This window comes from Nanorana parkeri, unplaced genomic scaffold, assembly GCF_000935625.1.
Source record: "Nanorana parkeri isolate BGI_ZX_2015 unplaced genomic scaffold, ASM93562v1 scaffold922, whole genome shotgun sequence".
NCBI classification, from domain to species: Eukaryota; Metazoa; Chordata; class Amphibia; order Anura; family Dicroglossidae; genus Nanorana; species Nanorana parkeri.
This window is the reverse complement of record NW_017307190.1, coordinates 481133-496215: the sequence shown is the minus strand read 5'-3', so window position 1 is coordinate 496215 and position 15083 is coordinate 481133. Positions and strand designations below refer to the sequence as shown.

At 39.8% G+C, this 15083-nt stretch overlaps 1 protein-coding gene across 1 annotated transcript; it reads left to right on the top strand.

Moving 5' to 3' along the window:
• The first annotated feature begins 403 nt into the window (after positions 1–403).
• Positions 404–7989, top strand: CXCR5 (C-X-C motif chemokine receptor 5). The gene is made up of 2 exons (XM_018566140.1): positions 404–478; positions 6967–7989. The coding sequence occupies exons 1-2, from the start codon at positions 404–406 to the stop codon at positions 7987–7989; spliced, it is 1098 nt and encodes a 365-aa protein (XP_018421642.1).
• The last annotated feature ends 7094 nt before the right edge of the window (positions 7990–15083 follow it).

Sequence of the window (15083 nt, the reverse complement as noted above, 5' to 3'; positions counted from 1 at the left end):
CCGCCAAAAGCACCAAAACATATATTTTGGTTTGAAGTTTATTGGTCTTGTCTCTCTGGTGCCAGAAAACCCCCCATCTTTCTCTTCCTTTTTTTATTACAATTCAATCAGGGGTTGGCTTCCAGGGAGTTAGGATCTGTGCACCACAACTATCTTTGTTTGTGCTCAAAGAGGACGACAGAAACAGATACTCAACAATGAGTGTTTTTTATTCAGGATGTAGGTGAATGTTATACTCCGTTTGTTCCTTTCTTTGTGAGCAATTCACAGAGGATGTTATCTCTACAGCTACCTGATTTGCCTACAGTATTAGCTGGTTAGCTGCATGCTGTAGGTCTACTGTTGTGTATGGTATTTTGGTGACAGGTGCAGTCAGTGCAATCTGTGATTCTGGGTCCACGATATGACCTTCCCACCAGAGGATATATACGAAATGTTTAACAATGAGGAATCTCTGGTCTATGATGCCGACCCCAATGTAAGTTATATTCAGTATATTTTTTTAATGTATTTTTACATGTATTTTTAATGTATTTTTAGGTGTTCTTCTAAAAGCAACTCTGGACATCAATTAAAATTAAGAATATAATGCTATATCAGCAATGCTAAAACAGATAAGTGATTAATTTTGCCTGTGACTGTAGTGAGAGTGCTCTTGACCCAGTAGCTTGGGAGGATGAGTGGAATAGAAAGATGAGTGTCACAAATGGGTCCTTGACTGGTCCCATGTTGGAGTCAAAGAATGCTACTTGGAGCTGTACAGATCTGTATTGGGGAAGGGATAGGGAACTGTTGGAAAGATGTACTTAAAGGTAGAGTGTAAAATGAAACAAGCCATTGGTGTGCAGAGCCAGGCAACTGGCACAAAAGGAAAGGGCAGTTGGTGAGTGACGGCTGCCAGGAAGTGACATAATTTTTGTGATGATGCAGCCACTGGACATTTTATGGACTGATAAAGTAGTTGGAAGGATCTAGAATACCCTTCCACACAATGGTATCTTCAAGAGATGGTGCCCCAAGATCATCTGACAAATAACAAGAAGGGAATTTCAAATTTCATAGAAGCCTGGTGTACTAACAGAAACCCCTAAAGAGGTAAGCTGTCCCCGTGTTTGCAATGCAAGGGCTCAATTTTATTTTTAGCTAGCCTGTACCTTTTAAAAGTAAAGTGATTTTAAAATGTAGTTTTTCAGTTCCGTGTGGATAAATATGGCATTTGAGGACTAGAAATATACATGCATCATGCAATATGTGTGGGTTATGAAGTAGGGTAAAGCATTGATTGAGAGGAATCTGGTTGTTATTATAGACAGACAGTCCAGAGGGTTCCCACTTATTGGACATCAGAGATCAACCAAGAAAACACATGATCTAATAAATAATCCTAAATCCAAATTAATCTTCAATACAAAAAAATTTCAATAAATTACCATATGTGCACATATAAACTCCCCCTCCCCAACAATGACAAAGACTACAAACCCCCTCCCTTTAAACTTTGTCATTGCAGACAATAAATAAGTTGCGGCTTGCATATTAGTACAGCCTCATCTTAAAGCATATTTAACCCCCCCCCCTCCCCCATCCAAATGTAATATATTGCAGCTTACCAGTCCTTAAATGTGGTGACTCCATTAATTTTTTTTTTTGTCCGACAAGTACAGAAAATGCCTGTTGACTTTGGCAGAAATACAGTGTCCATGTCACTTCCTGTGATATGAAAGGACAGCAAAACCTTATTTTTCTTTTGTAAACTACTAATCCAAGCCACCCACAGTGTTATGGAAATTAACAAAGGCAGACATGTTTGAAGTCCAGCCTTTGAGACAACCATGGCTGCCCCCATGGATACAGTGGAGAAATGAGTGTAGGCACAATGGGATTGGAAGTGTGTTATTTACAGAATCACAAGGTGAAAATAAAGGAAGAAAGCTTGAAAAAAGAAAACGAATGCAGGCACCTCACTGGTCTGGTACTGGTGAGCTGCAATATATTAAATTTTTGTAAGCGGACCCGTAATGTCACCTGACTGAAGAAAAGATGCCAGAAAAAACATTATATATTTTTTTTCTGGCATCCGTCAGATCCAGGTATACTAACCTGGATCTAACGGCTGCGGTTTTCTGGTGCTTTTTTCCACATCCAGAAGTCTATGGGACTGTATGCACAGTAGTAAACAAACACTGGAGGCTGTGGCTGTTGGATCCAGGTAATTATGCATCTGTGGAGGGGAAATGTGGGTAAATCTATGTCAGTGCAAGGGGGCAAACTGGATACGTGCCCTTTGTCTGAAAGTGCATTTAACCTTTAATGTGTGCGGGGGAAGGGGAGCTTTGTGTCCAACCTAAAGTTGAGCTTTAAAGCCATTAAAGGAGGCACTTTTTGCTACTAGAAGAGAATAAGTGTAATCTGCTTGTGAAAAGAGCAGTGACAGTGGAGAAACCACATCTCGCGACATTTTAGTCCGAGAAAATGAAACTGCTCCGGTGGCCGCAAAGCATCTTGGGGCGTGCGCTTGCGCAGTTCAGATTCTCGGCCGGGAGACGAGCAGAGACGCAAGGTAGGTCTATGGACGCGCGCACCCGCATGCAGACACCGCTGGATCGGAAGTGCCTGCGAGCAGATAGGAGTCAGTGCTGGATCGGAGAGCCGACGCACCGCTGGAGGGACAGATGAAAACATCGGAAAGAAGAGGAAGATCGGATTAAGAGACATCATTTAAGGTAACTGCTGACATTAACATTGGGGGGAGGGAAAAAAATGTATCCTTTAATGTTACTTTAATATAAAAAGACATGCTCACCTGATTCTCGATCCTACAGCGGTGAAAACTCACCTCTCTGCCCGTCCGCTCCAGCATTGACATGTTCCTAGGCTTCCTCACGTCCAATACAAATTAATGGACTTTTATTGAACATGAGGACGTCAGCAGGGCTTAGACTGCCAGAGCAGAGGGGGAGAAGAGGCTGCATGGACTGGTCTAACAGCCAATGAAGATCCAGGATCAGGTGAGTATTTCTTTTAGACCCTGTGTTGATGAAGTGAAATTTACATTTACATTTACAATTTACAATAGTGTAAGTAAATAGTGTAGTAAGTAAATACTCTATGGAACAAAGTACTGTAAGTAAAAGGAAACAGATATGGTTAATAAGAAAAGTTGTAGATATCATAAGATATACACATAACACATTTAAATTCCTAAATATTGGGGGAACAAAAATGTTTGGAGGACATGTTAGGACTGTATGAAATTGCAAAAAAAAAAAATCAAGTTATCAAAGATTGAAGCAGAAAGCCAAGTTGCAAATTATATTGTGTCTCCTAATATTTCAAAAGTATATCAACTGTAAGGAAAATTGTTCTAAGAACATAGACCCTCTAAGAAGATAGGACGCCCAGAAGATGAATTGTGAAATGTAGAGGACAATTAAAAGCTGTAATGTAATCACATTTTTCATGAAGTAATTGTCAGTGTCAGATTATATGGCAGGAAGATGTCATCAATGCTACACCTTCAATTTAGCTGCTTAACAAATGAAGATCTGCAGTGATACTTAAACAAAATTGAGTTCAATAACATCCCAGTCAACTTAACCCTATGCACATAGTGAACCCTATGCACACTGCATACACACCAGGTATTCTCTAGCCAGTCCCTACTCTACTTTTCAAAATTCCAAATACTGCCAGAGGCTGTTAACAAAACAAAAAAAAATTAGCACAGCTCTCTAATACATGCACATTTCCACATGTGTCTCTTTGAAAACACTGCAAGTACAGAAAAATACTTGTTGATCCTGCCAAAAAATCAAGTGTTTGAAACTTCTTGTAGGGAGTCTTAGGATCCATTCACACATGAGCGGCTTTTGCGTGGAAATGTGCTAAACATAAAAAACAATGCATTTAAATGTACATTGTTCACATTAGGGCGGCGTCCACGCGGTACGAAAACGCGCATGAATAAGCAATGCATTAGTAAGAGTAAGTACAATAAATCTTTTCAACCTATAAGAATTCTTTGCTAAACAAAGGTACAAAAATCCTGCAGATAATCAGAAAAGTGGTTTGGATGCGGTATTTGCATATCACACTCACTTTCCCTTATCCTTGTCATCAGTTCTTACTTACATAAGCTGCCCTTTAAAGTAACCTACATAAGTTTGAGCTGCTTTGCATTAAGTACAAGAGAAATGTTTATCGGTGCATGAAAAGCACTGAAAGAACTTTCATTTTCAGTAACAATGTAAATATGTGTGAGAAGGGTGCCAACCTGAGTGGGCGAATGGAAAAATATTGTACTCTGCAGTTGTAATGTGCAAATGAGCGGTTAAGATCTCTACATCAAACAAAGCAGATAAGGAGTGCTTACCAAAATTATGATTTGTAATGTCAGCACTAAATTAAGTGATTTAATACACTTTTTTTTTTTACAGGATCTTTAGTGTAAAAGTATTTTAAAGCAAAGTTTGTAGGATTTATGACCCTAAAAGATAAATATTAAAGGCTAGGTTTACCTTTCAGACCATGTTTCACCCATATGAAACGTGGTCACATCGCATTACTCCCCCCTCCCACAACACGCACACACTTACCTGAATTGCAGGGTTCTTCTTTCTGCAGGCTGGTGTTGATTTTTGAAAATGGCATGGCTGTGCGTGGCTCTGCCTAAACAGCTGTATCATCCATTCACAGATTTATGAATGGAGAAAGTCCCATCAGCCACCTTAGCAGAGGGACTTGTAGTTCTTAATGGAATACAAGTGTGGTGACATCACTACACTTGTAGTCCATTCATTCCTCCTCCTGTCCATGTTACTGAATGTCCATACCTTACCCTTGGACATAGATGGGAGGAAGAGTATGCAGGAGCCAGAGCCACAGAGACATGAGGGACTATTTCCGTGGTCTGTTTATGATTAATCTAGGAAGAAATATCAGTGTTTAGTTTGTAGGACAGCAACATATACACTTGATTGCTAAACTTTGTACATATTACATGCACTCAGTATGTATGATATCAGTATGTGCTGTAACACTCTATAGTACCCACTGGCAAAATGCACAAGCTAAACCTTGAAGACAATCTGTTACTGTGCCCATTCAGGTTCTCTTGATAGGGTGCCCCCCTCCACCCACTGATACTTGCTTTACCTGCGCTCCCCGTCACGCCAATTACCATGGGAGTCTAAACCCTGTATAAGGTCTTGTTGGTCAATGTCAGAGCTTGCACAGGGTTGGTCACCTTCTTCTTTCATGTTTGCACTGCATCCTGGGAAGAAGGGGAGAAGGCCCCATGCTCCCCCATACCCAGAAATACAGAGGGGGGAATTTATCAAAACTGGAGCAGACATAATCTGGAGCAGCTGTACATGACAAGGCGGCCGCTATGGGGCCCGGGGCCCGGCCAGATGCTGTGCGGGCCGACTGGGTCGCTATGGCATCTTATGCTGGTAGCTTTCACTGGCGGCTGTGAGAAGAATGCGCTGCTGTTCAGATCACTGACAGTGATCTGTGCAGCAGCGCGTTCTTCTCACAGCTGCTGCGGGGTTTGGCTGCGTGGGATCTCAAGTGGGCTCTGCAAGGGGCATAACTGGAAGTCCCAGGGCCCCATACAAACTTTTGCTATGGGGCCCTGTGATTTCTAGTTACGCCCCTGGGTAAAGGTATTAGTGGATGAGGGGCTGGGCCTATAAAGAGAACCTGGTACTTGAATAAACAAAGTGATACATCTTCTCTAATGTGTCTCTAAAGCCAAAATGTTTTTTTATTTGGTTATGGAGAGAATAAGAAATAGATAAAACCCTTTCAGTTTTTTTTTTTTTTTTTGTTAGCTTCTTTGTTTTTGTATTCTATTAGGGAGATTCTGGTTCTGGAGGCACAGAATGAAGGGAAAGGAAATCTCTCCAAAACCAGGCTAAATCCTCTCATAGGCAGTTGTCACCAGAACCAATGTCCTCATTGGAAAACTTCTCTTCACAGCCTCTTCTGGTGACAACTGTCCCATCACTTTCAGTTGCAGCTACAATTGTCATTTGGACAAATAGAAAGGCAGAATCTCACCAGCAGGAACACAGCAATAAAAACCTGAGAGACGGTCTACTCTAAACTCTCACTACCCTACGCTATCCAATACCAAAAGAAAATGTTTTGTCTAGAGATTCACATTAAACAGTATAATTTTTCTGTATTTAAAGGGTAACAATACTTTCAAACAAAGTTTCCTAACACTTTTGCCCCTAGATGTATCCCACCTTCCCCCACATTTCTATACATACCTAGTATTTTGCTGCCGTGGCACGCAGCATTGTTTACATTTCTCTGCCTGCTTCTTGACCCAATGTTCATGCATGGCCAGTAAGTTGATGCGATTTACGAACAAGCTGCAGTGGAGCAAGGTGTTGCAATAGAGAGCGGGTATGGGGATTTAATGGTGGCGGGAGGGGCACAGCTCCCCGCTGGGTTTCTTGCAACCAGTGATGCCATTGGTTGCCAGGAACTTGGCTGTACAAAAGCAAGAGCGCGTCAAGTTACTAAAAGCTGGGCAGAGAGATGTGTATAGCCCTTGCGTAGCTCCTCGCCAGACTCATAGCAACCTGGGATGCTCTGGCCAGAAAGGGGTGCAGCAGAGCAGCTATGCCGCTCTGCCTGCCCCCCCCCCCCCCATGAGATACCGCCTGAGGGAAGAGCATCAGGCTGCCTCATTATACAAACGGCCCCGGGGTCAGGGGGGTTCCCTCTGCAGGGTCATTGTCACTTTGCCCTGTATGGGCAAGGAAAGAGTGTTCCTTAAATGTTTGTTGATATGTTATGTAATTCGATGTTAATTTTTGGATTGCATGTAACAATTTTAAGAATAAATACAAATGTTTCTGCCAACTTATGTCTGTTACATATGTCAACCATATACTGTACTGTTGATGCAGTCATCAGTTTCATGCTTGTTTTTTTCTGCATTATAAACAGAATAACACCGGTGAGATCATTGACTACACATGTGATATCGTCATGGAAAACCAAAAAGAACTTGGGCAATTTAAGCGCATTTTTATTCCACTGCTTTATAGCCTCGTCTTCGTTATTGGCGTTATGGGAAATGGCCTTGTCCTCTATATTCTTATGAGGCACCGTCGTTTACGCTCCAGCACAGATAATTTCCTTGTGCATCTGGCTATTGCAGATTTACTGATGCTTTTTACATTCCCCTTCACTGTGGCCGAGCCTTTAGGTGGATGGGTATTCGGAAATTACCTCTGTAAGATTGTGAGAGTTATCAGCCGTGTAAATTTCTACTGCAGCAGCCTCCTCCTGGGATGCATCAGCATTGACCGCTACCTGTCTATAATCCATGCTATCAATGCCTTTAGAAAGCAACGTGCAATGACTGTACATATCCCTTGCTTTGGTGTGTGGTTCTTCTGCTTTCTTCTATCATCACCAAACCTATTCATATTGGGAACCATACCAGAAGGATGTGCCAGATCCAGATGTGGATACTACAACAGCAATTTTCGTGACAATAAGTTTTGGCAGGCTGAGAGGTTTATCAACCATTTGGTAGGATTTTTATTTCCAATGTTGCTCATGACCTTTTGCTATTTTCACATTATAGTCACCTTATGCAAATCACCAAGACGAGAAAAAAAGAGGGCAGTCAGAGTGGCCATAGTGATTACCAGTGTCTTCTTCTTGTGCTGGACACCATACAATGTAGTCATATTCGTGAATACTTTGAAACAACTAGGGCAAATCGAAGGTTTCAGACAAATTCGCCTAGCAGTTTTAATTACAGAGTTGCTAGGGTATGTTCACTGTTGCCTGAACCCCTTGCTCTATGCCTTTGTTGGGGTAAAGTTTCGAAAAGATGCCATGAATGTTTTAAAACATACCGCATGCTTCAAGTCAAAGATGATTAGCAAGCTAAACATGCTTCAAAGGAAAGGAAGTGCTATAGAATCGGAAAGTGGTACAATGATGTCCAGTTTCTAAAATGTGAAAACTCCAGTAAAATGTGCAAATGTTTTAATAATGGAAAATAGTATGGTCATCTGAAGTCCACCATTCAAATTAAGACAGAAGCAGAGAACGTATCCAGTTGATTGATAACTTAAAGTGACACTAAACTCAGGAGTTAAATCTTTCAAATGCATTCAAGTACACTAACTACAAGTAATAACAAACATGTAGCTTTTTTGTGTATCGATCAGCTGTAGATCCTCAAATCATCTCTGAATTCATGCTGACACTGTCCTTCCTTCTGGAGGGTGGCTACTTATGTTCACCATGGTCCCTGTGTGTGTCATAAAGTAGACACCGCTCCAAGCTCGCTCTCGGGATGGAATACAATCTCATGTTTAATTTAGTAATTTCTATTGAGATTGTAGTCCATCAGAGGAGTGAGCTTGGAGCGGTGGCTACTTTACAACACACACGGGAACATGGAGAACAAAAGTAGCCACTCTCCAGAAGGAAGGACAGTGTCAGCACCAATTCAGAGATGATTTGAGGATATACAGCCGAGTGATACACAAATAAGATACATTTTTGTTAATAGTTAAGGTACTTGAGTGTATTTTTTAAGATTTTACTCAGTTTAGTATTACTTTAAAAATTAATATTTCAGAGCAAACCTTTATACAAATCTTTTTGATCTATCTTAAGGGACAGCTATCAACAAAAATAAAGTCTTTGGCGAAAGAGTTATATGACTTCTGACATAACACAATGCAATTATATAGTATTTTTAAAATGCCCAAAATGTTGTTTTTTGTTGTTGTTTTTAAAAAATAACAGTTGTATATGTAGTTCACAGAATCAGACTGTATATTCTACAAGAGGTCAATGTGTTCACTTGGACTACTCGGTAGGTTGCTCTGTTCAGGATGCATGATATGGGTTTCTTGGTATACACTGAGGACAGGGATGCATGTATCCTTTTGCTAGTACAAGGACAGACAATTTGGGCACTGGTACTGGGGAGCAAGGGTGTTATCTTGCCTAGGATTCTTTTTATTTTATCTATTTCTAGCTTTAATGTAGCGCACTTTTCGAAAATATACTGTGTGCACTGAAGCAAGGAAAGATTATTATGTTACAGGAGGAAGGGTGGCTTTGACTTTGATGCACCCTTGGGACAAACTCCTTTTCCTGTTATTCAATCTAAATCCCAATCAACATCATTGCTTTCAAAGATTGCTGCCTGTGTGTTTCTCCCTGGCTCTCTGCACTGGCACCACCTGAACCAAAATTCTGTTGACCCCCTCACGGATGCCTCACTAAAAATGTACTTTCCTGATTTGACAAATACAAACATTTTACTCTGTAGTTACAGAAATGATCAGCAAGGGCAGATCAAATAGAAACTTTAATGCAAAATGATTTTTTTCACACAATTGCTTCAAGATGATCATTTCAAGAAATGTTATTAGTAAGAGTTATTGTCAAGCATGCAAGGCGAGTACTGTCTGATATCTGCTATGGTTCAAAGCACAAAGGTATGACACAGATAAGACAACTGGAACATGTGTTAATGTTGTTCTTCTGCCTACAATAATTATGGCAAAGAATATTCATTTAATGTTCTCAAAAACATTATTCAGGCAGCAATTTTATTTTATTGCATTTTAATTGTTTTAAAACTGCCCAGTATACCTAGTAAACAGCAGAAAATACCACCAGGTAATGCAAAGAGAACACACTGACCTCTTACACACTAAATACATTCTGGGAATTTAGTAATAAATGTTCCTTTCCATCTAATGTGTCTTCCTGTTCGTTAGTAAGGCTTCTCATCGAAGCCATGGGCCAATAGTAAGGTGTAAGGAGTCAATAGTGGTTTGGAGCAGAGAGGATGGATGATATGTGTATACCAGGGTGCCCCGGTTTATGGGGCTTCCAAAGATTGAAAAGTGGGGTACTGCTATTGTAAGCTGTGCAATATTGCTACAGATTTACTTTAATGGAGCCATATACTAAATGTTACTAAAAAAACTCCAACTTGCTTATTCAGTAAAGGGTGCAAGGAGCAAAGTGCTGAATGTTAAGTAAAGTAAGCCTCTGCAACCAATCATAAATCACTTTCCTTAAAGAAGAACTCCTGGCGGAAACAAAATAAACGACTCGTTTTCATCTGGCGTGCAAAAAAAGAGAAGCTGCAGGGACTGTGTTAGCAGCCAGCCGGGTCTGCGATATGGTTGAGTACATCTTTGTTATTTTACACCCTAAAGGTAAATGAGCAGTTAACCCTTGCAGCGTGAGGCTATCCCATAGCAAGGGTTAATTTTGTTTCTACACAGAGTTCTTCTTTAACAAAACAGTAAAAAAAATGAATGTTTCTTTTTGTTCCTTTCCTTTTGAAAGAGATTTATTATAAACACTTAACATACATATGTACTGAAACTTAGCTCCAGACAGATAGGAAAACAGCAAGGTGCATTCCTCCCATTCATACACACACACACACACACACACACACCCACCATCCCACTGCATATTATTAATATATTAATATTTTGCGTTTGGTTCGGTTCAACCAACCCACACCAAGCACCCTGTGCTGTCCCAATGCTTAATACAATAAAGCAAAGCTAACCAAGACCCCATGGAACTTCAAGGCAGATATTTTATTAGAACTGCAGGCTTCCTTTCTAGCAGTGTTTCTGTTCAATCAATAATCAATGTATCATTATGTCCTGACTGACCAAAAGACATTCCAATTCTATTAATACATTTACACAGGCAGAATATTATTTTTTAATACAGTATGTTTTTGTTATTGTAATATAATATTATTCAGCTATATGATGAACTAGGTACCTTGACAGATGACTACAGACATCATCAAATGGTGCCTGTTTGGTGGTAATCATCCGTTTGTCAAAGCACAAAAAAAAAAAAAATTAAATGATATCTGTAATACATGCACATTTCCTCATGTTTTTGTTTTTTAAAATATGCTACAGAAATATAACTGTTGATGTGCCTGAAATATAGTGTGCTCATATCTTCCCATTTGAGCTGACAAAACAGTTGTCTCTTGAGCCCAGAAATGCTAAGGACATGGTGTCAGCCCTGCCTAAGTCATTCCTGATGGATTACAAAGGACACAGCCCTCTCCGTATTCCCCTCCCCCTCCCTTCCTCGTCTATAAGACATTATTAGCTGATAAGATTTCTGGCAGAATTAACAGGAGTGTTTTTGCAGTTATCAAACAGACAGAATGCAACATTTTTAAAGGTATATTTAGCAGACCAACCAGACACTTTCAGCGACGTCCCTTCTCGCCCTCTAACAACTTGTTAAAATTACAGGTATTAATACACCTGCTTAAAGGGACATAAAAAATTGTAAATACAAAATTGTAAATAACAAAAATGCAATAAAAGCATTTTAACCTTTTTAAAAGTATTTTTTTTTCTATTTTTATGAGCAACACTTTTTTCCTCTGTAGATCTAATTTCTGGTAGAGCAGCATGAGCTGGATAGAGAAAGGAGGAAAATTACTCATTAGTATTTTTTTTAATACTTAGTTTACAGTATTTCTTGATGTCATTTATTTTAAAACATCAGCCCTAAAGTTAGTTTGTTTTTTTTCGGGGTGAAAAACAGGAAGATCAGTAAAGTTGCCATACACTTCAGCTTGTCTGAACAAGCAAAAAACGCTTGATTCCCCCCCCATTGAGCTATTGTATATTGACAATGGTGACTGTACCACTGTCAGAATATGCTGATTGGCTACAATAACCCCTCAAATGGAGAGGTACCAACAGGACCACACACCGCTCTAATTTTGGTCAGCTCATCTTCAAAATCTTTTTGATCCTGAACCTGAACCTCTACTCTGGTGGCTTATACTCAAGCTCACCAGCTACCTTCGGTGTGATAGGGACACCCCTTCCTAGTGGACGTTTTACAGAAATTATATATTGATAGAACAGATTGATATATTTTTGTTTGAAATGTATATTGTGCATAATGTGTATGACCTGTCCACTTGTAGGACAAACTGTAAAGGGAGACTGCTGGATGTTTCCCAGCAGAGCCGAGGCTCCTGTCCAGTAATGGAGGCTGCGATTACTCCTGGAAATGGTGATAGTTACAGAGGAAGAACATCCCAGCTGCTGGTGTGTGTGCTGGTGTGCCCAGGAACGACCACCACTCTCTGGGCTTGGGGAATGGCAGCTTTCAATATTAGATGGGAGATACAAGTCTATCTGACAGGTTCCCTTTAATTTCAGTTACTATTTGCTTTATTTTTTTATACATGTCTTCAATTAATTAATGTAATGTGCCTTGTGATGCTTAGTTTTTGATCTACAAATATTTTAAAAGTAATCAATTATTTTCAGTATTGTAGACTGGATCTTATACTTTGCAGTTTATTGTATTAGAAATTGCATTTTTGTGGAATATATACAAGCAATACATATGTTAAAATTAAAATGTGTGTGCATATTTTTTTTAACTGTTCTTGCCAGTTGCTGTTATTTTCTCCGACAATTGATCAACAGTGGAGGTTGTTAACAAAGCACTACTCCTCCCATCATCATATAGCCAGATCATTCAAACTTAATTCACTGCAGTGATGCCCTATTATTTAATGACAACTTCTGTCCACGGTGCTGCCCCTTAGTAATATACCGACAGCTCTCCTACCACCTGACCTTGATTTAGACTTTTACTATACTTTATGTTAAAATCAATGACAGTAGGGAAGTCTATGGGTGGGAGGCCCCATCAAAATTTTGCTAAGGGACCCCATGATTAGCAGTTACGTCCCTGTGGGCTGAATGAAAAAAAATACTTGATTCCCTAAATCCACAAAAAAACAGCATGGATGGGGGAATTTTTCCTGCTGGACCATTTACAGTGCGTGCAGATGAATGGCTGCAGTTATTTTTGGGACGACAATTTTAGCCGAGCTCCTTGGACAAAAGTTGATATAAAAATCTATTTTTGTTGAATGGAGTGGTATCGGAGAGGCACACACAGCTTGCATTTTGTCAGCAGGACAAAAATTATTTTTTGGCCAAGCTAAAGCAGACCTTTACCCTTATCTTTAAAAAAAACAACAAACACATGTTTAGAAATGTTTAGTAATGACAATCTACAAACACATACTTCTAGATAATTGCCGGCTTTCTATTCTTTGCATCACTTATTGTCTTTTCTTTCCCAGTCTTCTGGCAGTGGCCATGTTTACTAAGGGCAGATTACTTGTTCTCCTTTTACTTCCTGGAGTTCTGACACATGTGACAAGACATGTGACTAGGACATGTGACCATGCACATCATCTCGGCGGAGGAAAATGCCTTTCCCTGAGATTTCGTGAGATTACAGATGAGATTTCCCAGCAATGCTCTGCTGATGACAAGGCAATCCCAGTGTGCATTGTGTTGCCAAACTGAAGTCATTTGCCCTTTCAAAGCAGGAAGTGAATGCTCTGCAAGTGTATTTCACAATCACAGCATTTTACGCCTGGCATGTCTATGTTATTAATAATCATCATACATAGAGGGTTGCATTGGTAAAATTTGATTTTTGAGTGTAAAGGTCCGCTTTAACATTTACCCTTCTTGTAGTCTAATATTAACCCGCGAACTTACCCTGCCTGTAACCCCCGACTCTCATGCTTAACTTCCTTGATGTAAAGGTAACCCCCTTATTTACACGCTGACCTCCCCTGCGCCAGAAAACAAACTCCTCTGTGTGGAAATATACCCATGCAGGGATGCCAGCACTAGAATCCATTGTTCTGACATTGATATTGTAAGTAATGATGAACCTCTTTACTGAAACATAATTCAGAGGCAAAGCAGCATACCACAGCTTGTAGAAACGTGGGCAATTCAAACTGGGCATAGGATGACAAAAGGCGAAAGCAGAAGATGAAGCATAAGCAGAAACAATCTGAACATCCAGAGACAGACTGCTGAATTTACATGCAAATCTCAACTTTTTTGCAAATGTTGGGCCCTACAGCATCCCACCTCCCAAGGCTCTGTATTGGTCAGTTGTAGAATGTATTGAAAACAGAGACAGCCAGAAAACTAGGATTTTCAGGAGGTCAGCAATCGCAGTTGGATACTTCTCTCCTTACAGGTTTACTTTTAATTAACAGTAACACAACTGATACTTTCTGTATCCATTAGATTGCAGTTTAAAAGGGTTGTAAGCAAATACATTTTGGCTTGAGAGTAACCAATATCTCATGTTACAAATTCTGATTAAACTTCAGCCTGTCGAAACTGCACCTGTTTTCAAATTCTTGCTCTTTTCAATGCACATCCCCCTTGTACCACTTTTCAGGTTGTCCATCTGGTATGACGGCAATTTATTCATTCCTTACCCAAGCACACAAAGAATGTTAGAATTGTCTAGCTGTCCAAACCAGCTCAGTGACATTCCAAGCAATGTTGGCAATTTATTGTTAGAGTAGAAAGAGCAATTCACCAGCAGTTGTGCATTGAAAACAATGCAATGCAAGAAAACATGGATGGAGAGACTAAGCTACTGTCAGAACATGTCCTGCAGATGTCCCACAGAAGATGTGCCACTGTTGTATCTTAACTGTGTGATTAAAAAATATATTTTATCTTCTCATATGTATTAGTTCCTTATGCCTACCAATACTTCTAATGTTTTAACTTATTGTGATATATAGTTATGGACAACACACATCTGAGTTTGTTGGAGTCTTTAGATAGGACCTCCAGGTTTCAATATACTGTATATAAAAAAAATCTAATCAAAGTCCAAATTGCAAGACCATATGAAGATTTAGGACTCTTCCACACCAGAATGTGCATTATAGTACATATCATGACCTACATCATGACCCGCATTATAATTCACATTACTACAATGCACTGTAACACACTGCAATCCATAGTTAATTGCACCTCAACACACTGGTGTTAAAGCATAATGCAGAGCTAAGTTACATATGCTCTGCACATTGCGTGTCATTGCGCACCCGACCTGTGCATTGAGGTGTGTTGACAACCCATTCAGCTCAACACATGAAAAATACACACACACATATATATATATATATCTATATATATATATATGTATATATATAC

What these genes read in the sequence shown, in the direction of transcription:
- CXCR5 (XM_018566140.1), top strand. Translation starts at nt 404, where the DNA reads ATGACCTTCCCACCAGAGGATATATACGAAATGTTTAACAATGAGGAA. An exon ending in TCTATGATGCCGACCCCAAT is followed by an intron (nt 479 to 6,966) that starts GTAAGTTATATT and finishes CATTATAAACAG; the next exon opens with AATAACACCGGTGAGATCAT.